Source organism: Falco punctatus (assembly GCF_963210335.1).
Source record: "Falco punctatus genome assembly, chromosome: 7".
NCBI lineage: Eukaryota > Metazoa > Chordata > Aves > Falconiformes > Falconidae > Falco > Falco punctatus.
Genome location: NC_137587.1, coordinates 40,031,808 through 40,054,895, shown reverse-complemented (window position 1 = coordinate 40,054,895; position 23,088 = coordinate 40,031,808). Strand labels below are relative to the sequence as shown.

The 23,088-nt window shown below is 39.3% G+C and overlaps 1 protein-coding gene across 3 annotated transcripts; it reads right to left on the bottom strand.

Moving 5' to 3' along the window:
- Positions 1 to 1,101: 1,101 nt before the first annotated feature.
- NAA30 (N-alpha-acetyltransferase 30, NatC catalytic subunit) lies at positions 1,102 to 22,794 on the bottom strand. Of its 3 annotated transcripts, XM_080394508.1 has the most exons (5): positions 22,661 to 22,790; positions 21,475 to 22,380; positions 13,870 to 13,993; positions 11,776 to 11,831; positions 1,323 to 4,641 (listed from the first exon to the last, which is right to left on the bottom strand). In XM_080394508.1, the coding sequence occupies exons 2-5, from the start codon at positions 22,375 to 22,377 to the stop codon at positions 4,504 to 4,506; spliced, it is 1,221 nt and encodes a 406-aa protein (XP_080250634.1). In that variant the 5' UTR covers positions 22,378 to 22,380; positions 22,661 to 22,790; the 3' UTR covers positions 1,323 to 4,503. The 3 variants fall into 3 exon arrangements, with proteins under 3 accessions (XP_080250636.1, XP_080250634.1, XP_080250635.1); XM_080394509.1 differs by lacking the exon at positions 22,661 to 22,790 and having other exon boundaries at positions 21,475 to 22,649; XM_080394510.1 differs by lacking the exons at positions 11,776 to 11,831; positions 13,870 to 13,993 and having other exon boundaries at positions 1,102 to 4,641; positions 22,661 to 22,794.
- Between the last annotated feature and the right edge of the window lie 294 nt (positions 22,795 to 23,088).

Genomic DNA, 23,088 nt, shown 5'->3' with positions numbered 1-23,088 from the left:
TGATCAATACCTTACCTATTCTACACTCTTTTGAATTTCACTTTTTTACCTTACCACCCTTAAGCATCACAACGAACAGCAATGATCAAGAGTAAAGTGTAGTCATAGTCCCATCCTCCCCACAGGGGGCCAGACAGCAGTAGAAGGGTAAAAGCCTCCACTTCTTTACCAAAAACCTTTCTGCATAGAGACATTTCTCTTTTCCCTGTACAAGTCATAGCTCAGGATCCCTCTGCACCGCATATTTAAAGAAATCACGGATTTTAAAGTGTGCATTGGTGGGCAACACACAAACCACTCAATTCCTAAAAATATTACCTAACCAGTCTTGTGTAGTCTGGACTAGCTATGAGAAAAATGCTTCTTGTAATTTCACAGTAAAAGAAATGTTAGGCTTCTCCGAATCTATTTTAGCCCATGCATACTAACAAGATATAGCAAGGCTATAAATACCCTGCAGTGCAAGACAGGGAAAATAATTTAACCCTTATCCTGTACAGATTTCAATACTTGGAGAAATCAGAGGATTAAAAAAAAAAGCAGCAGGGCTGTTAAGCACTGGTTTATGACTGGGTAAAAACGTTACATGCAGCACTCAATCCCTGAAGCTGGGCGGAAACTTCCATTATGGGCAACAGTTCCTACTACTGGGACAAACAGAAAAAAGCGTAAGAAGTGATACATCATCTGTGAAGCCTTAATTCAGAAAAAAAGACTGGCATTTAGATACCCTAGCTATAAGGAATCAGAAAAGAAGCTGGAAGAACAGAAGACTCGGGAGCTGCTGGCAGGTGAGCAGCAGTTTCTAACAGAAGCTGGTTACAACTGTTACCTGCACACCTCTTCCAAACACACAGCCAAACAGGCACAACAGTTCCTGGCAAGTTCTCAGCAAGTTGTAGGAGCCTAAACATAATTGTAGAGGGAATAAAGCACAAAGGATTTGCAAAATCCATGGCTCCCCCATACACTTTTAAGAGCGACAGTTCTCAGCTTTGCAAGGGCTGCAAGCAATTCTCAACTCCTGCTAATTACAACTGAAATAATAAAACCCCCACTCCTTATCTCCCAGGAAAAGTCCAGAACGACTGCATTTTCACAGACATGAAAGAAGAATCCATTTTAGTTCAGCTATGACACTGATGTTCATACAAATACTATTTGAGATGCTTCCAACACAAGCATGGAAATGAAAATCAAGTGGCAATAAACAATTTTCTTATAAAAGTTTCTCCACCATTTCTCTCTCAAGAGTAAGTGTGTACTCATATTTTGTAGACAAAAGCAAAGCAATCATTAGAGCATTTCCATTCAAAAGGAAATAGATAAACAACGTAACCATTTATTTGACTGCATTGTATTTAGACAGCTTGTACATTTCATAACCCCACTGTTTTTGTTCTCATCAAAAAGGATAAAGGGACAGAAGAATATAATCCACTCAAAACAGCAGTCCAGTATTTTGAGATACACTTGGTATTTTCATAGATGCCCACCTGATACCTGAACTCCAATACAGGTTGTAATGTTTATACAAGACCTGAAAATTTTTCAACACAGCACTCAGTTTTAGCAATGTCTTGCAGTGCCCTCAAAAATAGTTTGCAATGTACTATGCAACGCCAATTAGATTAGTCCTACTTCTCTTAAAGGTGATTAACCTGAACATTTCTTAAAAAAACAATATAATGCAAGCATCCATACTGACATGTCAGCCAGTATCAACATTTGGGCAAATTTAAATATAAAAGTGATCAACTCCTTGGTTAGATTTGTCAATGCAAAAGGAGAGGGGGAGAGGACTGTGTTTTAGCAATAGACACAAGAAATAACCAACTTTTCATTGCTAGATTTCTTTTGAAAAATCTATTTTCATCTCTTTGCAAATTCAGAACTTCCCACTTGACATCCAAATCCCAAGCAACACAGAGACCAAATCTGTTTCTTTTATGACGAACCAACACATACAACTTCTGTATCTTCCGTAGTGAACTGTGTGTTACACAGCAGCAATATCAGAACCTTTCAGGCAATGTCCTCTTTTAAAAGAAATGTGAACCTATTTTGCGCAGTGTTTTCAAAACGTGCATGGCGACAACTACTTCTTACAATAAACAAACAGAATTGTATTTGAAGTTTGATCAGAAGCAATGTTTTTGGCAGTGCCTTCATGAAAAGTGATTTTGGCTAACTGCTATGTCGGCTTTTAAATCTGAAGACACCCACAGCTTAAATATTAACCAACAGAAAACTTGCCTGTCTGGCTTTTCAGTTTTTAAACATCAGCAGACATACAAGATAGCCTAGTTTGCAATTTGTGATACAAGTCCAACAGCTACCGACAAGGTATGAAGCCTCCCTGATCTGTCTCCTTAGTTCAAGCAAGCCAGAGCAGTCACTACGTCCTGGACCACTGGACCATGGCTGAGAGAAATCAGTTTTGATCGATTAAACATTGCCAACATTTAAGGCTTAACTATGAACGAAACCTCCTGAAAAGCCACCCAGAAATACTGGCAAACCTGAGGGATTGGGATGACGTGAACAAAAGGTTTTATCATGTCACAAGGCAGTAGTGGCAACATACAGGCTTTACGCTGAACTCCACACGTTCTGAGAGTAACAGATTCCAGTTTAAAACACTTTTTCTCGGGCACCATTTCAAGTATGAGTTTTCTTTACCGAGGGGAACAAACCCCCTCAAAAGCGCAAATAGTGTCTAAAAGCAGAAAACTCAGAAGGGCCAATTTCCATTAAAAATCTTTATTTTCAAATACAACTCATCATTTGTACATGGTAAGAAATGTCCATCACCATGTACGATTGGTCTGTGCAAAATAAGGCTTTCCTTTAAATCCAGTTTTCCTGCACAGGGCTCTTTTCCAAATGTTACTGGAGGTAGGGGTTTTGTTGGTTTTGTTTTCATTGTACAGTAATTAGCAAAAAAAACCCCCCGTGACTCAAACCAAACCCTAAATAAAAATAAAAAATAAAAAAAGAAAGTGTAGTAAGGCAAATATGAAGAGTATGCTCAACTAAAGAAGAGCAGATTCACTGAGTGTTCATCCTTTTCACAGATTACATAGGTGCTTCCACAAGTCAATTAATACCTTTTTTTTTCTCCAAACTGAAAAAAATCCAACTGATTCATAGAACTGGGCTATATAATCACACTGAACAGGAAAGCCTAGACACTGTAATTACTGAAAAAAATTGATGGGTATTGGTAAAACCTATGTAAGCCCAATTAAAGAAAGGAAAAAAAAAAAAAAAAAGAGAGAAAACAGAGCAAGAGCAGATGCGAGAAAGAGAAAGAGAGAAGTCCTTCCCCGCTGCTTTGATTTTAGAGGGGAAAAAAATCCCCCAATAATTTAGCTCATGTAAGTCTAGAGAAAATGAGAGCAGCTAAAAATGCATACAATACACCTTGAAATTTATTTCCAAAACCAAGAACCAAAGATTGAAGCATTTTAGAACACTGAAGCAAAGCAATCTGAATCTGAAAAAAAATTGTTCCACCTATCTTAAAATAGCTGTTTTTCAGAGCTTCTATCAATAATTTTGATTAAATAAAATCATACCAATTTACATTAATTTCCTATATCTTCTTTTAAAAGTCCCTCACTCTTTTAATGAAAAAAGTGCATCTAAAACCAGCAGAGATTTACTGGTGACATCAGGTTCTCTTTTAGCAGCTACTCAAGGTTTTCAAAATAGCTTACACTTCTTGCTATAAGAAAAGAAGGGCCTTCCAAACCCTCATTTGGGAGAAGTATCCAAATTATAAAAATCTGAAATAATTTATTATCAAATCCAGAATTTAAATAAAAGCAGAAATTTTCTTGCAAAGACAATTGAAGAAAGTAAAAGAACAAAAGCATGCACTCCAAACTTAGAGGTGAAGACAAATATACTTATCTATACAGGCACTGGCAGACGCAATTTAATTGTTACTGTTACTCATTGTAACACACACCCCACCCTACAATACATTTTTTCATTCACTAATCACTGAGGTACCAATATTTAAGAATGGAAAATTCAATATTGAAAAATAAAACCTAAAATCGAAGCCTTTTTCCAGAAAACTATGGCAATTTTTGTATGAAATGTTAGTATACTTATAGAATTTTACAATCTACATTGGCTTTTTTCTGGAACCAAAAGTCGTGTTCCACATACAGGTTCTTTGATAAAATGTTCACTGTGTATGTAGTACAGTCAGTAGACTTGCAAATGAATGAACATTATCTTGGCTATCAACTGGCACATCTTGCTGGTACCAAAAGAACTCGAAGTTTGAAACAATCTGTTTTAATTCTGAACAAATGCGCCATGCCAAAGTGCAACAAATATGTGCGACACTCAATGAGACACTGACAGATTAAGAGCTGCATGGAAATTACTAAGTCCACCTGCAAAGCAATTTTATACAAATTGCATTGCATGCAAAGGACAACTCTGCGCTGTTGAGACGTCAGTTGCTTGATGTGATGGTTTCTTTTAACGCAGCCATAGTTTAAGACGCAGTGCATCAACTCCATTTAAATAGTATCTGAACAGCCTCTTGTCTCGCACAAAACCAAGGTTTTCATAAAGTTTCAAAGCAGACTTATTTGTGATTTCTGTTTCCAATACGACCTTTAAGGAAAAAAAAAAAAAAAGAAAAAACATATTAGAAAGCAGTTGCAATTACATGACTACTGAACCAATTTCAAAGTTTTCATTTAAAAGTACACTTATTAGCAACAAGTGGAATTAATTTCTTCTTGTTCTGACTTACTCAAGCAACTCCCTTTCCATTCCCGCATTAAAAAAAAAATAAAAATAGCAGTTAATCAAGAACTGTAACTGTAAACTACTTCATTCATATCAAGATTTTAGTTTTTTGCTGTAAACAGCATTTCAACTTATTACCTAATAGCTAAGGTAAAAAACAAACACGCACAAACCAAACACCTCCTTCCTCCCAACATCCCTGCCCCCCAAAACCAACCTGCAAACCAGGTTAAGGTCCACAATCCACAATACTTTAAATTTTGAATGAACAACCGAACTTTTGCATGTCTCTCAAGAACTTGGCATAAGGTTTTTTTTTAGTCATTTAATATCATTGACCTCTAATTCCATAGATTTAGGCCTAGATACAAACTTAGACCTAGATACAGCTAGCTGTGACAGCCAGTGTTTGCAACAAAACAAAGCACAACTTGTGTTGTGCTCAACACAAGTATCCCAAACTCAAATCAGAGCACAAACCAGGAAGAAAGAACAGCTTTTTCCATCTTTTCCCCCCCTGTGTTGGTATGATCCCAGTTGCAGGAAGACCTGTCATAAATAGCTCAGACCAAACCCAAGCGTAAGAGTAGTCCAAATTAAGTCTGAAGTACATGCAAAAAATCACACTGGCATTAACCAGTTAGTTACAAAACTGCCTAAATATGTCCCTCTGATTGTTTCCCCCTCTTTTCTCCAAATGCAGTGAATAGAGCTCTGCCATAACTGGTAAGCCATGCACCCACTCCACATGATAAAAACTTGTTTTGCCTCTTTACTGTTGTCAAACTCCATTATTTAAGGATTCTGCTATTAAGGACAGATCACAGCTGTACAAGAACACAGGCTGAACTAATAAGCTGACTAGACTACATACAGTCCCATAACAATGTACATTCACATATTAAACAAGAGCTGATGGACACTGCAGAAAGACCATATAATGAAAATACAGCCTAAGCAATTTCTGCAAGCAAACCAGTGATCACTGCTGGTGTTAAGTCCACTAACAGCTATTTCTAAACCAGCATTTGATACCCATTCTGTGTAGTTAGAACTATATACATAAAAGTCCCAGAGTCTAAAAAAAAAAAAAGTCATCTACCACACTGCAAAACTCAGGATTCCCTTCTCTTCCAATAAAAAGCAAGAAAACTGGTTAACATCCCCCACAAACCAGAAACAAGACGTTACTCTGTATTTGTAGAGCAGTTTAAGTTATCTACTTCATGGACTCTGTGGCCCCACTGCCTTCAGGCAGACATTTCCATTCCCCCCTCACCTCTTCTGTCAGCTCACCAGACTTGTTGCTGACCTACTTCAAAAAGCAACCTGGCAGAAAACCTTTCCTTTTTCTCTTCATCAGGTTCATTTTCTGCAGTCTGAGGAGTGGCTAAGCCGATATAAAAGAGGGAGGCAGCCAGTAGTTAGACCGGTCACCTTCAATAAGATTTAAAAATCCATTTAATGTATATATTTCACCATTACTCAAGTTTCAAGCTATTCTACACTCTAACCACATTCCAATGAATAATTCCCCCTGCGCTTCTCAGTGTAAGAATGTTGAAAGAATACCAAACCTGGAGGTAACAACCCAGTGAACAACGTAAGACTTAGAAGCAGTTTGATGTCTGAAAAGGAACTAAGAGTCACACATTAAAATATTAATAGTCAAGAGTTCTTATATTACAGCAGGACAGTCTGTTGTACCCGCACACTTAAGACAACCTAATTCAATTCTTAGTCTTATGGCAAGAATTAAAGATTGAATTTCTCTAGCTGGCACCACACAGAATACTACTATCAAGTATTTTGACTTGATGAAGTAACACTCTTAATTTATTAAACGGTGTAACTATTAATTTATAACAAGTTATGGAAGCACAATAGTTTTCCTGAAGAGTGCCATTTTCTACATGGTTATACACATTGTACAACTTATTAATTCAAACTAAAACAAAGCATCACACCAAAGACGAAATCTGACCCATTTAAATCCACAGTGTAAGAGACTATTATTCTAAGTCTTAGCTACAAATGCCATTCACTCTCAAAGTGTAGTAACCTGGCAGAGTGATATAACAGGTCTGTACCCAACTGCAAGCTTGAACACCTTGCAATGCTAAAAGACTTCCAACACCGCAAATCACTGAATTTAAGGGAGTGGTTAAATGTTGAAATTCGGGTTTGTTGGAATCCCGCTACCTGAGTGAATGCTCATCTTGAAAGCAAATGCAAGAGATTTGCTCTGGTATTTCTAAGGGAGACTCAGCACAATGAAAAAGAATTCCCTGATCTCAATACATTGCATTTATTTCAAAGGGGTAAAGATGTATTTCTATTCTCTAACAAGGAAACAGTGTCGTATTTCATCCAAATTTAATCAGTTTTGTTTTGTGAAGGATGCATCTCTTTCTGTGTGATATTTTTAAACAAGCTGCAAAACTTCAATGATGACATTTATTTCTGGTCTCATAGGGTCTATTTTGTTGTACACGTATGCCTGTTAAATCCTCTAATAACACAATCACATCCTCCCCTGGAGACCAGCAAAGGTCTGATTGGATTTAACAGCATTTTCTGCACAAGCTGCAACTTCCTGAAGGCTATTACTTTCTCTTACGTCTTAAATTTCATAAACCTAACATTTTATCTCAACTCTCTAATTTTAATTGAGTCTAGAACCAAGAAATATTCTACAGTGAGAGTGGAGTGACATGTTTCTTATTACCTTTCCATACCTAGAATTTATTCCTAAACTAAAGAGAAACTGAGAGGTCAAGCTTTCTTACTTCTTTAGTTTAAACTCCAACTGAACTCAAGTTTAGAAAACAAGTAATAGAATGAATACAGCCAAACCAAATAAGCAAATGAATAAAGTACTCTCTCAGCACTCACAGAAGAGGTTGCTATTCTTACTTGTAAGTCTGACATACCATCAGATTCAAGTTATGGGCGCTTATCCAGGGTCCTTAATCAGTTTAACTGCCTTAACTTTTAAAGAAAGGCAGTACCCAAAAAAGTAACAATATCTTAGATGATTTTTACATCAAGAAAAAGCTGTCAGTGTTTGATAATTTCAAATAGTATTAAATGAAAATAGACATTTAATTTTTACTAGTGTGATACTGAATTAAAATGACATAGCCTACTAGTGTGGTTAAAAAAGTCCCACTTTAAATCACACTAAGTTTTCAATGGAAAGTCTCATGAGAAGTTGCAATTCCTTTTCACATTCTACATTTTGTTTAAAAAAGCTCTTAGAAGTCCCACTTCATAGGGTCTTGTTTTGATTAGTTACCAGTTACATGGTACGTTATTTCAGTAATACGAAGTGAATTAATTGTATGCAGATTACTTAGTAATTTGTTACAGATGGAAAACCTACAGATGAATGAACAATTCCTCCTTTCTAATTGTGATTAAAGGATATAACAGTTCCACAAGAAGGTCTTAAGCAGTACAATTCTTGAAAAATGTCACTGAGAACTAAGCAAATGTACAAAACCCAGCCATACACCCAACTGGCTGGAGTTAGCAGATATTTTCCTTTTTTACACTGGAAGAAAAATCTCTTCAAAACTTTGGAGATGGGAGCAAAACTATTCACCCTCATCCGATTTATTTCCACAGTTCACAGCGGAAATATTTTTTGCAGTTTTCTATGCAACCAGCCCATCAAGTTAATTCTACATTATTGTGACCTGTTAGGAACTCAGGCCATTATAATCTTGGAAACCTTCAGCTCACTACCCCAAATATTAGAATTCATTAACATCAAATGCCTGAGAAAGTCACCATGGTTAAAAAAGAAAAAATAAAAAAAATCAAAGATCTCTCAAGTTTTGTGACACTATATGCAGACAGTCCAGCTCAAAGCATGCTGCTGACTACTTTCTTCGGGCTTGAAGGTTATTTCTAGTTCAACCACCCACCCCAGCATCAAATCACTTCTCTCGTTTCTATCCTAATGTAGGCCATGGCCAGCTCCATGACCATCTCCCCCCCTCCACACAGATTCCTTTCCAGCCAATTCCCTTCTTCACTTACTCACCCCATAGCTTCCTCAAGCTGAGAAACAACCTCTGGCTGGAAGGATACTGCCTCTCAGTTTTGAAGCATGGCATACAGCATAAGCCACCTCTTAGGCAGCTGGCTGACCACACAAGCTTGCACTGTAAATCACTTGTCCCACAGGCCTGGCTTAGTTTATTCCCACTAAAATAACTTACAGAAAAAAGAATGTCCTTAATCACTAAAATATTGCAGCATACTTTGAAATGCCAGTACATCAGCAGCAATTTTTCAAGGTTTTCATCCATGGTGCTGTATAAATCCTGTATTTTTCAGGACTTGGTGTTGATACTTCGTAAGTCCAGTCTACAATACTTTGAATAGTAACACACACACAACAAAGCACTTATCAGATTATATGCCACAAGTTATTAAAACTAAGCACATTTACTGCATCTATTCCATAATTAGGTTGAAGGGAAGAGTTTCCAAGCAGCTTTTGGAAATCTTTCATGACACCCACAGCTGCATATTCATGTTTTTAATCCTATTCCAAGCAAGTTTCAGAAAATAGCATTTTTTTAACCGTAGTTCATCTTGTATCAAGTAGCAGCATCTTTCTATTTTCGTCATGCTTCTGATTTTAAGAGATATAGAAAAATATCTTAAGAGCAGCTGAGATGAGGTGTGTAAATAGCTTAATCACGAAGACAAATTACTGTGAGGCACTACCATGTTTGATCAGCTCTAGGCATCGATTAGAGACTGTTCTCCCAACAACTGTTCTAAAAAGTGGCAAGGGCAAGTGTCTTGGCTCTGTTGGATAAAGCTTTTAATGGGAAGCTGGTTGGATTTTTTCAGATTCTGGTCATGACTGAAAACTCAGCAATTCACCATGTGGTACAGGTAATCAACATCATCATTTTATACCATGTATATCTGGAAGAAGCCTACATTTAGTGACAAATCAAAAAAGTAAACATGAAATTTGGTTGGAGAAAACCAGTATGTGAAAAACATAAATGTATCAAATCAACGTGGGTATGCCTCTGCTGACTGGTGTAGAAAGTCAGAAAACCACTCTGCTTGCACTCCAAACTGCCCAGACATAATGGGCTCCCATTTAAAAATTCTCTGCCAGCACAAGACTCAGCTGATGCAAAAGCCCCCAAGAAGCAGGGCATAATTGGTTAAGAATCATCATCCCACAAACATGGCTACACAGCTTCCAAATTGGAAATCAAACATGCCTACACCCGTCCAGCACACACTTGAAGAAGCTGGAATTGTAGTGCCTTCGATTAAAGAGTGACAGCAAGTCTCTGAAAAATGCCCTCTGCACTTAGTACAAAGCATTTATACAGCACCATAGATGAAAATCGGTGACTAATACTTAATGAGGTCTCACTGCAGACTAGCCTGCAATCCTTATCAAATGTATTTTGTTTTTAAACACAAAATGGTAAGAAGGGCTCTTGGACTAGCATTACAGTGGTAGAAAAAAAAAAGAAAGATGCACATAGTGATCTCTCCTGTATACTTGTTAGATGGTCCAATTTAGAAATGAAGTTACATGAGCAGTACACAAATTCATAAATCACATGGTAATTATTGCAACTCTGGTAGCTTGAGTAGAAATAAAGAGTCAGTAGCAGAACTGGCTAACAAAAGCAGGCAATTCACTTATCTGCATCTCAGTTCTCCAACTGCAATATAAACAGTGTGATACTATGTCTGAATTATTTATTTATTTTTAATCTTCAATACCCTAGCAATGGCAAATTAATTCAAGACCACAGTAGAAAGCAAGGGCAGTGGGGTGGGGGGGTGTTAAAACCTCTTTTTTTTTACTAGTTCAGTATAGCAAGTAGTAAAACAGATTAGAGCAAAGCATATTATATATGATGACAACATAGCAAATGATGACAACATAGCAACAAGCAAAACCAAAGAACTTGAAGAATTACAAGACTATCAGATTGCAGTATACTGTCTGAGTACAACATAAATTGGGGGGGAGACACCACTAAGCAGATGCATGAAGGAACTTGAAAGGAAAAATAAATAATCTCAAGCAATGAATGAAGTCAGAACATATGCAGGGATGCTGCAAGAGGCACAACACAAGTGGAAAAACAGACCATGTGCCAGATGTTCTGTGACAAAAATTGCAGTTTTGCGTAACAAACTTCACCACACCACAGTAGAACAATTGAGGGAGTAGTTGAAACAAGATAACAGAGAGACCAAAGGATCATTAACTATGACATACTGAAATGACACAGTACTCACGTATCAGGAACAAGCTAACAATTGCATTGTACCAAGGAGATGAAAGTTAAAGGGACAGATAGCCTGATTAAGGAGGATGGATGTAGGGAGAGTTGCTCACAAGCTAAACATGGCACAAAGATAGTTACTTCATACATATACAACCCCCCCACCCCCAACTAAGGACTGTAATCTGGTAAGACTAATAATAGATAAACCAGAGAAAGTTTGACAGTGATTCAGTCACTTCCCTTCCAAGTTTTCGTTGACATGCTTAATCATTAGAGTTCTGTTAGTGCTACTTAATATAGCTACACACTGTCAGAACAGCCTGATGACCTGCTGCGATAAAACCACATTCTGCAATACTACAGCACACACTGTTCCAGTATCTTCGCATATTCTTAAAGTATGGAAGTATTACACAGGTCAGCAGCACCTTAAACTAGTCTTTGGAGGAAAATGCACCTGTAAGTGAAGGCTTCACAAAAAACCCTAAAACACTGAATTTGAACACTTATGATAAATTTAGAAAATCCTTCTCCTATTTGTGCCATACTTTTTTTACTTTATTTTTCCTTTCATAATAAAAGGAATAGCTTCTTACAACCCATTTCCCACCTAAAAAGTCCTGTAGAAGCAAAACTGTGACATGAATCCACGTATAGGAGAATGCAATTTACATTACAAAAGTTTTTGATTATGAAATCTTACCTCATCACAATCTCCTTCAACCATAGCATAAATAGCTTTCTTAACCAAGTTTGTACCTGAAATATAGATTTCAGTAAGTGTCAGAGTTGCAGAGCAAAAGATGCTAGTTTATATATGACTAACATGTCTGCTACCTACATGACGTGATGCCTGGGGAAAGCAGGGAAGAAAGAAAGAAAAGAAACAAGAAGTTGCAGTCAAGTTGCAGTCTCAAGCTTGAACGTTAAAATAATCCATAGAGTTATACAGAGACTCAGCTTAAGTGCAGGATTCTTCTAACACAAGGATATTAGAAACAGGCTTCTATGTTTAACATAGTGTTATATATAGCCTTCCAAGTTGTGATTCATTCCTTTTTGTTGCATTTAAAGTCAAAATCTGCTGGCACGTACTTGAAGGACATTCATCTTCCAAGGGAATTTCCTCTTACTAAAACAAATACTTCTATTAGTAACAGAGCTTATGAAACCACTTTTCTTGTGGCTAACTCCCATTTGGATTTGCTAGTATCTAATAATATGGTTGAAGCTCATCCCTTCCCCTCAATCAAGCATTAATTTAATTCTTTATCATTATTTTTCATCTAGTTCACAACAGTTCTACAAATGTAATATCCCTACCTGTCTGTAGAATTGGGGTGAAATTGAAAGTTGATTTCAAAGTTATTAGTGGAAAAAACTGCTGTTCAATGAAATTGCATAAATCTCACTTCCATAAGAAGGCTAAGGAAAAGGAAAAAAAATCCCAAGAAATCTAGAGAATGTTTTAAAGTATTCCCAAAACTTTAATCAATTAAGATTTTCATTGAACGTATGATAAAACTGCACTACATTTAAAACAATTCTTCAGATTAACAGCACACTTCGAGAAACAGCAAGGTGGCAAATGTAGGAAAAAGTCAACATACATAATGCTAAAGTAAGCAAGGCTTTAAATATGAATTCTATTTACGTAATTCTAAAATAACAAACTGACTAAAGCAAGGGAAAAATCTTGCAGAGATCTTCATAATAACAGCATTAGTTCTTATTTACTTATGAATCCAAGCACCTGCAATTAAATTATGGCAGGCTCCTTCATGACTCAGCTAAAAGGAAAGGAGACGCAGTGATTTCTCAGTATCCTCTTCCCTCTGCTCCACTATAGAAACCAACAATGGCTTTTGAATTGCATTGAGAGAAGAAAAAAATGCACGTTCTTAAATAGTCATGATAATACATAGTGTGTCAAGTTTGGGGGAACTTTGTTTTTTTAAAGGAGAACACACAATGGTACCATTCTGCAGTGTATCACCATATTTTTCCATTGCAAGTAATTTTTCTGTCTTTAATCATGAAGGGGTGAGCTGTTCAGCGTAAGTGGTGAAGCACATTGCTAGACTTTAAAGCTGACATCTATGTTTTAAGTTAAAAATGTTACAAAATGTAATTTCACAATAACCAACATAAAAAAAAAAAAGTTCTGTAAGAACAGATCTTTAATTAAGCCAACTAGAATAACTGGTATTAGAATGAAAATCTCTTCATCGGGGCAAAACTGATTAACAAGGGAGGGCAAACTCCTTGCCAAGAATGATTTCTTTTATGATGTAACTTCCCAACAAAATAGATCTCTCTTCCAGTCATTCAAATAGCAATACACAACTATTTTTCTTCACTTATTAATACAACAATGAGCTACATACATTCTCCCCAGTGAGCAATATACATATAACCGATAGGGGAAAGCCAGGGCATAAGTTTACTGAAAAAAAGAGAAGACTGAACACGACATAGAAATACAGTGATGAGGGCACATATAAAAATGCAAAGCATTCCCACTGTTGTTTGACAGTTGTGGTAGGCAGAGGTAAGGGGCTGCTGACTGCCTTTCTTTTTAGCTTTATTGCATCCCAGACATAAATCTCCTAGGGCATTTCAGGTTATTTTAACAAAACAAAAAAAAGCCACTAGGGAGCTTATGTGGTCAAGTAAGGCAGGGATGACAGACAAACCACCACATCTAGAAGTTCAGTTCTGCTTAAATCTTTATGACAGCTACAGTTATCCCAACCACAGGATTTAAATAAGAAATAACAAAAAAGACTATTCTTACCAATTCCTTTTCTTCTGTATTTGGAATCCACTGCTAACATGGCTATATAACCTCTGCGGAACATCTTTTTGTGCATATCCAGCTTGCAGACGATGGCACCTACACACTCCTCACCTACCATGGCCTTAAAGACAAACATACACGTATGCATTCTCAGTTTGTGATCTACAGTGCTACCAAAAGTAGTAAACCAGTTCATTTTAAGTGAAACAGCCACCCAAAATTTGTTTGCATAAAGCTATTAAAAAATACCTACATAAATTTTAAAAAAAGTCTCCAAAAGTATAAATAAGATTAAAGGACTCTTATTTCTTTATTACATTCAAATAAAGTTACAAGGCAATTAACAACCAATGAATTGTCCTGGAGAGAACCATATTATTATTACACAAAGTCTACAGGCAAGGACACACGGCAGAAAACGGAGAATTAAAAAAAAAAAAAAAGAAAAGAAAAAAAAGAAAAAAAAAGAAGACCAGGTTAAGGCATAAATCACCATTCCACATGAGCTGCTGCAGAGGACAAAAAGTCCATCCCCGTTTTATAGTGATCTGAATTTTCACGTACAAGGGCTATGGTAGATAACATGCTTAATTTTTGTCTGGTTTTAATGCCAAGGCCACAAAGGATCAGAGAAAAATGTTGCTGCATTTAATCTTTAGAAACTGTCATTTTCAGTCATATGACACCCAAAGAACAAACAAAAAAGCACACAGTTAATTTCACACATTTTAACTGTTCAGAGATTTCATTTGTTAAGAGCTATGCGCTGACAGTTAATCCCAACGGTATCGCCACAAAAAGCATGGTCAAGGAGACACAGTCATTCTGAAACATTAAGAAAAAAAATCCCAAAAAGAAAAGAACCCAACTCCTCCCCGAACACATATCAAACCACTTGCACAACCACTCACTGTGTTCACCAAAATGTAATATATTAGGGAGTGTAAGAAAAACTAAGTCATGTGTTAACTGAAGGATTAGGCAGCATGAGAGATTAATGACATTATAACCTGCAGCAGTAAAACTGAATAATGCTGCAGAGTAGGACAGCATCCAAGGGGAGAATGAATTACTATTCATTCAGTAAAGATTGACAGAGATAAAAAAGAAACTCATAATTGTATGTATGGGTGTATAAGTGGATCCACAGACTTTGACAGACCTGTATCTGCAGGGGGGAACTAGCCTTCGGCTCAAGTGCAGCAACTAAACCAGGCCTACAGCCCATGATTGGCACCAGCATCTGCTGGCAGAAGCGCTTCTAGATAATCCAAATTTACAACAGTAAGGCACATCAAACAAAAAGGACCTGCCAGAGCCAGTATTGCCAGGCCTCAGTGCAACCCACCTGTGAACCAGTGCCTGCTTCTCCAGTCTATGGTATATACCCTATAGTCTCCAACCACCCGAACCTTTCTGTACACAGCTTGTAGGCTATGACTCTACAGACAGAAGATTCATTCCTGCAGATCATATTGCAGGCACAGACACACAGGCTTTTTGCCCCAAGAAGAATAATGTATTCTAGCATCTCTACCTGGACAGTGGGTTATTAACCAAGTTAGCTGTCCGTCAGGAGCTGTATCAAAGGCGAAACAAAGCAACCCAAAATGTATGAGCTGCAGTTCCAAAGCTCTATGATACAGCGTGATCCTAATGCCATTTCTAATATAGTTTAATCTCATCAGGCAAATAATAATTATAGCTAAGTTTTTATTTGGCAGGAAAACACATTTTTTTAGCAGTATCCAAGAACAACCCTAAACAATCTAAAAAGGTTTTTTGAAAACAACAAATAAGAACTGTAGCATGATCTAAATGGACTGAAGTACACAGCCTCTAAGGAGTCTGTCATTTGTTCCAAGACACAGTTTATTCCATAAAAAAGAAAAGCTGTACTTATACTAAAACTGTGTATGCAAAGTGTCAGCTCAAGGCAAGTTTTGTGTCTTGGCTCAGACCTGAGAAAACCAGGGAGTTAAATAAAGAGTATCATCAGACAGACTGTTCATAACATTGCTATAATTATGCAGAGTACCTAGATGTAATCTTATACCTCACTAAAAAAAAAAAAAAAAAAAGCACACCACAAACCAGCATGTTATAGTTATGCTTTGCCCTGAAGCGAACACGTGCAAATTGTTGATTGTAACAGTCATGCAGAGAATTTTAAAGATATATGTGTGGGCTTTTTTCTTTTTATGCACTTCAAGAGTAGTGACATTCTAGACATTGACTATCTATGTTCTTTCTTGTTTGGGGCAGTTTTCTGAAAAGTTCATGAATCATATTTAAAACGCTGAAGGAACAGCAAAGAATTTTGTTTCAGTGATCAAAGAAGTAAAATACCCACTGGTTTTACCACTGTTGCCAGAAAGCTGAATAAAGTATGACTTTGTTACCAGTTCCCCAAACAAACCTATTTCTCTGTCTTTAGGCAGGTAAGTCTGCCAGTTAATCTACAGTTGTTCCACTTACAGAGAGCATTCTGCATTTCCCCCTCAACTTAAGCCTGGAGAAGGAGAAAGGAGAGGAAAGGCAACAAAAACCTCATCTAAAGCGGGAAATGAACCTAAAATGTGATGTAAAACTTTGTCATTTACTTCCTTGGAGAAGGAATATGTAAATAATGAAAAGAAACAGACTGAAATAGAGTGGGGAGGAGAGGGAAAAAGTACTTCCCAGACAACACCATGTATGAAAAGACAGTCATGGACCAAATTTCTTGTCAGGTATATGACACTACTTCTAAACATACAAGTTTCTACGAACAGAATTCAGCTCCAGTTACTATTATATATTATAAACCCTGTGGAGTACTATAAGATTTACTGCCATCCTAAATCATTAGCAGGATTAACATGTATGAATTCAAATCAAGTATTTGCATCAGCTTTGTTCTTATGAGTACATTTAAATGTTTAAAACAAACTAGATTCCAATGTCTTCATATTGCAACCATGTATTACTAGAAGAGTTAGCACAGAAATGTAACTCAGCAAGAACATTACATTTCATAAAATTAAGCAACTGGCATTAATTTCATTAGCAGAAACTGCAATAAGTCTGTCAGCCACAGTGTGAGTATGCATTTAATACCTACATCCTGTGACATTTCTTCCCATTTAAAGAAGATTAAAACTACTAACTAGCCCCAGAAAGGGAAATATTTCGCAATTCAAATGCAGTAGAACCTGCACTACTGCAATACAACATCCCTTGTGCACATGCACCAAAATCCATCCCAAAGTTTCATAAAAACAGCTCTGTATAAACCCTTTGGCTCACATTTAGCGATCATGTTACTGAATGCCATTAGAGGATACATTTAGGCTAATGGTTTTAACCTAAAGTCTGGCAGTTCAGTCAGAGCTCTTTAGGATACTGGGCAAATCACTAAGTCGCTGTTTCCACTGAAACCCGACGCAAGTAACTCCCTCCTGTGCAAAGGCATTGCCAGAGTAACTACACTAGCTGTTGTTACCTACTCATATGCTGCAAAGAGTGAAGTTTTCACGAAGTCGCTGACAGTGAGAAGTAGCACAGCAAGACTATTTGAAACCACCCATCACTTCTAAGAGGAAGCTGGAATACAGAGAGAGTTTGCAAATTGGGAAAGGATGTTAACAGAATTTCTTCCTACAGGCTAGGAAGACTTCTCAGTCAGTTTCCTAACTTGACTGGTTCTTCTTTTATGCCCCAAGTTTTCTGCAACTGAAAAACAGGGACGATGTCCTACAAGTCTTAATTTCAACAAAGTATGCTCAGACTCTTGAATAAAATCCAATAAAAAAAAAAAAAAAGGCAAAGCATTAGTATAAAACAAGACCTTAACTGCAGTCATTTAGGATTTACAACACATCTAAAACCACTTACAGGGAATTAATAGGTTATTTTTAAACTTGTGAAAGTTTAAATTATAAATGCTGCTATAGCTAGTGGCAAAGTTAAGAACCCAATAAAAGCCCAGATTTTCCAGATTTTTCTTAAAAGGCAGCTGAGCGGTGCAGTATTGTGAATTACAAGAGAGGTTACAACACTCAGCCAGAACTCCGCTTTTATTACGTCCTGTCTTATACTAACTTTGGCACAGAGCAAGGTTTCCTAAGCTCACCTCTCCCACGCTAAAGTATTTTGAAAACAATTTTCTGAAATATTTAATGTAACAGTTCTAAACTGAAGTAGAACTTTTAACACTGCTAAGACTAGAAACAGCAAAAACACTTTAAAGGAAGCTACAACTTTGAAACTGCATTTACAATCCATATGGGGACACAGCTGTAGTGATGCTTAAAAATGCTTCATGTGAAACAAAAGATACCCTTCTCCTCTGTAATTTTTTGACAGAGCAGTGGTTATCATAGGTCACTTGAAGAGAAACTGGGCTGACAGCTCCTGAGAATAAGTGAAAAACAGGCATTTACAGGACATCCACACCTAGCACACAGTGCAAACCTGCTCTTCCAAAGACAAGCGAAACCGGAGTTCAAGCAGACAGTTGCAGTTTATGGAGAAGGTTATTACCTTGCAACAGCTCAGATAACGCTGTAGTGTAACGCATCAGAACTGATCAATCAGCCAACTTGTTACCCCTAAAGCCAGGAAGACAGTTACACAGATGAATTTGACATTAAAATGAACAGGTTTTGAAGACTCCTAGTATCTCCAGGTCCTTTTAAAGTGAATATGAACTTGTTTTTTTGAGCGTACAGCTAGGAAGGGGTTTGATACAGCAAAGCATGATAGCAGCTAGTTAGGTTTGGTCCTATGCCTCCTCTCCAGCTGTGCATTCTCACCTTTTCTCTGGCACCAATAGCGGTCCCTGTGACATCCTACTGTGAATATATCTTGAGCCACAAACCAACAGAAACCTGACCATAAAACATATACATACATACGCACACACACAGTGTATGTTGTTGTTGGGAGTGCTGCCAACATCAGAGAAACACAAGGGTTGACACAAGCCAGGAAGGGGCAGTTGAACAGAAACGAAAAGCAAGCAGCCCTTGTGGTTGCACTAGCCATTAGAGCAACAGTGCACCTTGGCCAAGCCAAAACTCAGCCAGTTTCAAACCCATGAGATAATCATCATCAGGAATAATGTTAATAATGACCCCAGAAAATAGCTCTGCATTGCCAGGTATCCAGAATGCTAGACAGCAAAATTATGGTGTTTAAGATGGTTTACTGAATAAATATCAGCAAGGGACAATTGCTGGTTGTTTATGGAAAATATACATCCCACCTTCAATTTAAATGGTTTGAGTACTTTCCCCTCACACCTTGAGAAAGGGAAAGGAGCCCTTGACAGTACAATGAAGACAGGTGACATTGGAAGATTTAAAAAATTATGATAGTAAAATTCAGTAAAGGAACACACTGAACCACTACAGATATTCTTTCAAATACAATTAAATTACAGTCTAACCCCTCTCCCCAAGAGCAATCAAAACCTGAAACCAGAAGGGTGTGAGGCCACAAGGTATTGAAGACAAATGATTCTGTGAGATTAGGCACCATGCTTCTGTTCACCATCCTGACACTGCTCTTGCTAATTGGAATATGCAGTCCCTGACTGAAGATAAATATTTTAAAGAGACTTATTAGATAGCAGTAGTTCAGGAATCCACTAAGTGCAGGAACAAATTAAATTTTATAGAACAGAAAGTCTTCAAGACAGCCTCTAAAAAACAAACCTTAAAAATACTAAAACCAGTCACAAAAAAACCCCATGCAATTTGACACAACATAGTCCAAGGCCTTCAAATTATTAGGTAGATAACAACTTGCTAGCTTTAGACATTCATAGTCACATATTCTTCTCTACAGTTTTATGTACTTACCTTCACCTTTCAAAAAAAAAAAAAAGGCAAATAAACAGCCCTCAAGTAAAGTTGCGTTGATTCTTCAAGGCTATTAAAAAGGAAGCTACAAAATAAGCTTAAGAAACTTTCTTTTCCTTAAGTCATATCTTATTCTTTGAATGCACTTATTAGAAATCACCTGGTTTAGTGCTCTGTCAAACAACTTGCCATTGCTCTTTTCAAAAAAAATTCTCATTACTCCCTGACAAAAAAAGTTATTAGATTTTTAGATTTTTTTTAGATTTAAGAAAAAATCTAAGAAAAAATATTTTTTTAGATTTAAAGTCTAAGCAAAGGCATTGTGATCTAATAGTATCCAACATTACCTCGCCATTACCAGTGATACACTTGATGCTGAAAGTATGGATATTTGTAGTTCACGGGCATTTATTTTCAGTATGAGTTACACTAGTCACACACACATAGCTCAGTGCTTGAAAAACACCATTCTGCTCTGATCAGCATCCTTATAATGGCAAACATGACTGTGCATCAAACAATGTTTTCAAATATTTTGATATCAGAAGGTAATGCTTTGCTCAGCTTCCTATGATCTTGCCGTATTCCCTCTTCAGGGTTCTAAGAGGCACAGTTCTGAAAATCCTCCTATAAATCATATAAATCCCACTATAAATTATAGCAGACTAAATCAAGAACATTCAGGAAGTTTAAGGACAGATGGATTCCATTAGCCTCACCTCCTGTACTCATATCCTATTAAAATTTTACAGAGATACTCCTGAATTGAAGGGTATCTTGGCTCTGGCTAAATCATACCTTTCAGAGAGGTGTCCAGCTTTGATTAAAACATCAGGAGAGAAGTTTTCATCATTTACCTTAGCAAGGAAGTGCCATACACTCCCATAATGTTCTGTTTTGCACATTTAAGTTTTCCTATGAGTAAATCAGAAACAGCTGAGCTCCCAATACACACATATACACCTCAGGCCAACTTATACTCATTTCCATATACCTGTGGATGGATTATCATCCTAAAAGCATGCTTTTCAACTGAGACAGAAGCTCTTCCATAAGAAGTGCTAAACATTTAGAAAGACAAGGTGACAACTCAATCATTCTTTTCACTAGTGCAGTAGAAAGAATATAAACCTAAATACAACACTAGTACAGCAAGACAATCAAGCAGCATGAGAATTTCTGCATGCTGCATATGGTATCACATCTGTAAGAAGCAATACAGTTTTACTTGTCTTTTTCAAAGTAAGCTCACAGATCAAGAAGTCTACAAAAGGTTTCAGTGTCTCTTCATGTATCATTTAACATTTATATGCTAGCTATGCTGAAGTCTGTTCTAAAACCATTGTGTAAGAATTACTAAGCACTCATAAGACACTAGTGGACTAAGTATTTTCTTTTTTAAATACAAATCTAGAAACTGAAACAGAATGATAAAACAAACTACCAAAGGTCACAAAAGTCAATGTCAAAACGAAGACTGGAAGCCTTGAATTCCTGGATCCTATCTCTGTGCTCAACCCCTTTCCCCACCACTTAAAACACAGTAAGAAATGTAGAAACTTCAAGCACATGCTTTACTTCTGCATGCATAGGTCACAAGGGGACTTCATTAGGAAGACAGGTACTTCCAAAAAAGCTTGGCCTTATCCACAAAAGATTACTAGAAGTGTTCCCACAGATGTCAATCCTTTAATCGTCTCCCCCCCAACCCCAACCACCCCCAACTCCTGCCCTCCCTGCCCCCTCCAGCACTTACCAAAAAGCAAAGTTGTGGCCAGTTGTGGATAAAATACCTATATGTGTAAATGGAGTAGGGTTCAGACAGATCTTTGGTGATCAGTCTCATTATATCGGGCATCTGCAGCTCAGACTCATATCGGACGTATCGTATCGTTAGGTCCTCCTCGGGCTGAGAGTCCGTTCCCGAGCCTTTCAAACTGCAAGCTGCTGCTAAGGACCTGGAGAGTAGCAGCGGGGACTCCTCCTCCTCCCCTCCTTCATCCCCCTCCTCCTGCTCTTCCTCCTCCAAGCCAGTCTCTCCTTCCAGTCCATTGCCGGCTGCAGTCTTAGCAGCAGTCGTTGTTGTGGCAGCAGGCTGGCTCCTGTCCTCTCCTGCTGCTGCTGGGGGAGAAGGAGGAGGAGAGGGTGCAGTCCTTCCCTGGGGAGGGAGGTGGTTGGTAAGCGGGGATGAGCACGGTGCCGTGGTCAGGGGCGATGACTGCTGCTGCTGTCCAGAGCCCATTGTTTTGCTGGCTCGCTTGTTCTCCAGCCCCTCGGGGGCTGCCCCTGCCTCCGAGCTGAGGATCTTGCTTTTGAGGGAAGCCCGCAGATGCCGCAGCTCGGGGCTGATGAGGCCGTTGAGCTGGTGGTTGTGGTGCGGGGGGTGGTGGTGGTGGTGGTGGAGGCGGTGCTGCTGCGGTCCCCCCTTGCCGCCGTCGCTGCCTCCTCCTCGCTGCTGCTTCTCCCGTCCGCCCGTGGGTCCCTCCTCTTCCTCCTCCTCTTCAGCCTCCTCGTCCTGGGCACCGATGCAGGCGGCGGCGGCAGCAGAGGAGGTGGAAGAGGAGGAGGAAGCAGCCCCCCCTCCTCCTCCGGGGAAGGGGGAGAGCGTGTCCCCCTGCGGGGACAGGACGCTGCTAGGCCCCGGCGGTACCTCGGCCATATCCTACGGGAGAGACCGACAAAAACTCACCGAGGAGGAGGGTGTCAGACGAGACGGGGACGAGGGGGACAGGCGACGGCCTCACGGGCCGCGGTCGGGGCCGGGGGGGGGACGCGAACAAAGGCAGAGACGGTGTCCGGGCCCCGCCTCGCCACCCCGCCGTCGCCTCTTCCTGCTGTCCCGCTCCCCCTGCCGCCGCCGCCGGGACCCTTCCCCAGTCCCTTGCGGGCCCCGGCCGCCCGCCGCCGCCGCGGCCTCCCCGCCCGCCGCCGCGGCCACTCACCCCCGCGTCTCCTCAGCGCCGCGGCTCCCACTCTCCGCTCATCCAGCGGCCGCCAAGCGCGGCCGCCGCTGCCGTAACCCGCGGCCAAGTTTCCTGTCAGCCGTTACGACACTTCCTCCCTTGGCGGCGGGGCCTAGCGACGGCGGGGCGGGGCGGCCGTGCCATGGGCCCGGGTGGGACGGGGCCGCTGGCAGGGCCCGGCCGCCCTCGCGGCGCCGGCCCGGCCTAGCTGCCCGGAGCTGGGCGTCTTTGCTCCGCAGGGTCCTGCCGCCCCGGGGGCACGCTGCTACCGCTGGCCAGCCCCGGAGGCTCGGGGCACCCGCTCCCGGGGCTGCCTTGGGGTTCGCGGCCTGCCCGGGTGAGGCCGGCACTGGGGATTAGGCTCGGGCCTTGGGGCCCGGTCGGCTTAGGCCGGTGCTCTCGCTCTG

Excerpts from the sequence above, each read along its gene's own strand:
- NAA30 (XM_080394508.1), bottom strand. The coding sequence starts at position 22,377 with ATGGCCGAGGTACCGCCGGGGCCTAGCAGCGTCCTGTCCCCGCAGGGG. Across the intron at positions 13,994-21,474 it reads GGCCACAACTTTGCTTTTTG|GCCATGGTAGGTGAGGAGTG; the intron begins GTAAGTGCTGGA and ends TTTGTCTTTAAG. Across the intron at positions 4,642-11,775 it reads TTGAAGGAGATTGTGATGAG|GTCGTATTGGAAACAGAAAT; the intron begins GTAAGATTTCAT and ends TTTTCCTTAAAG.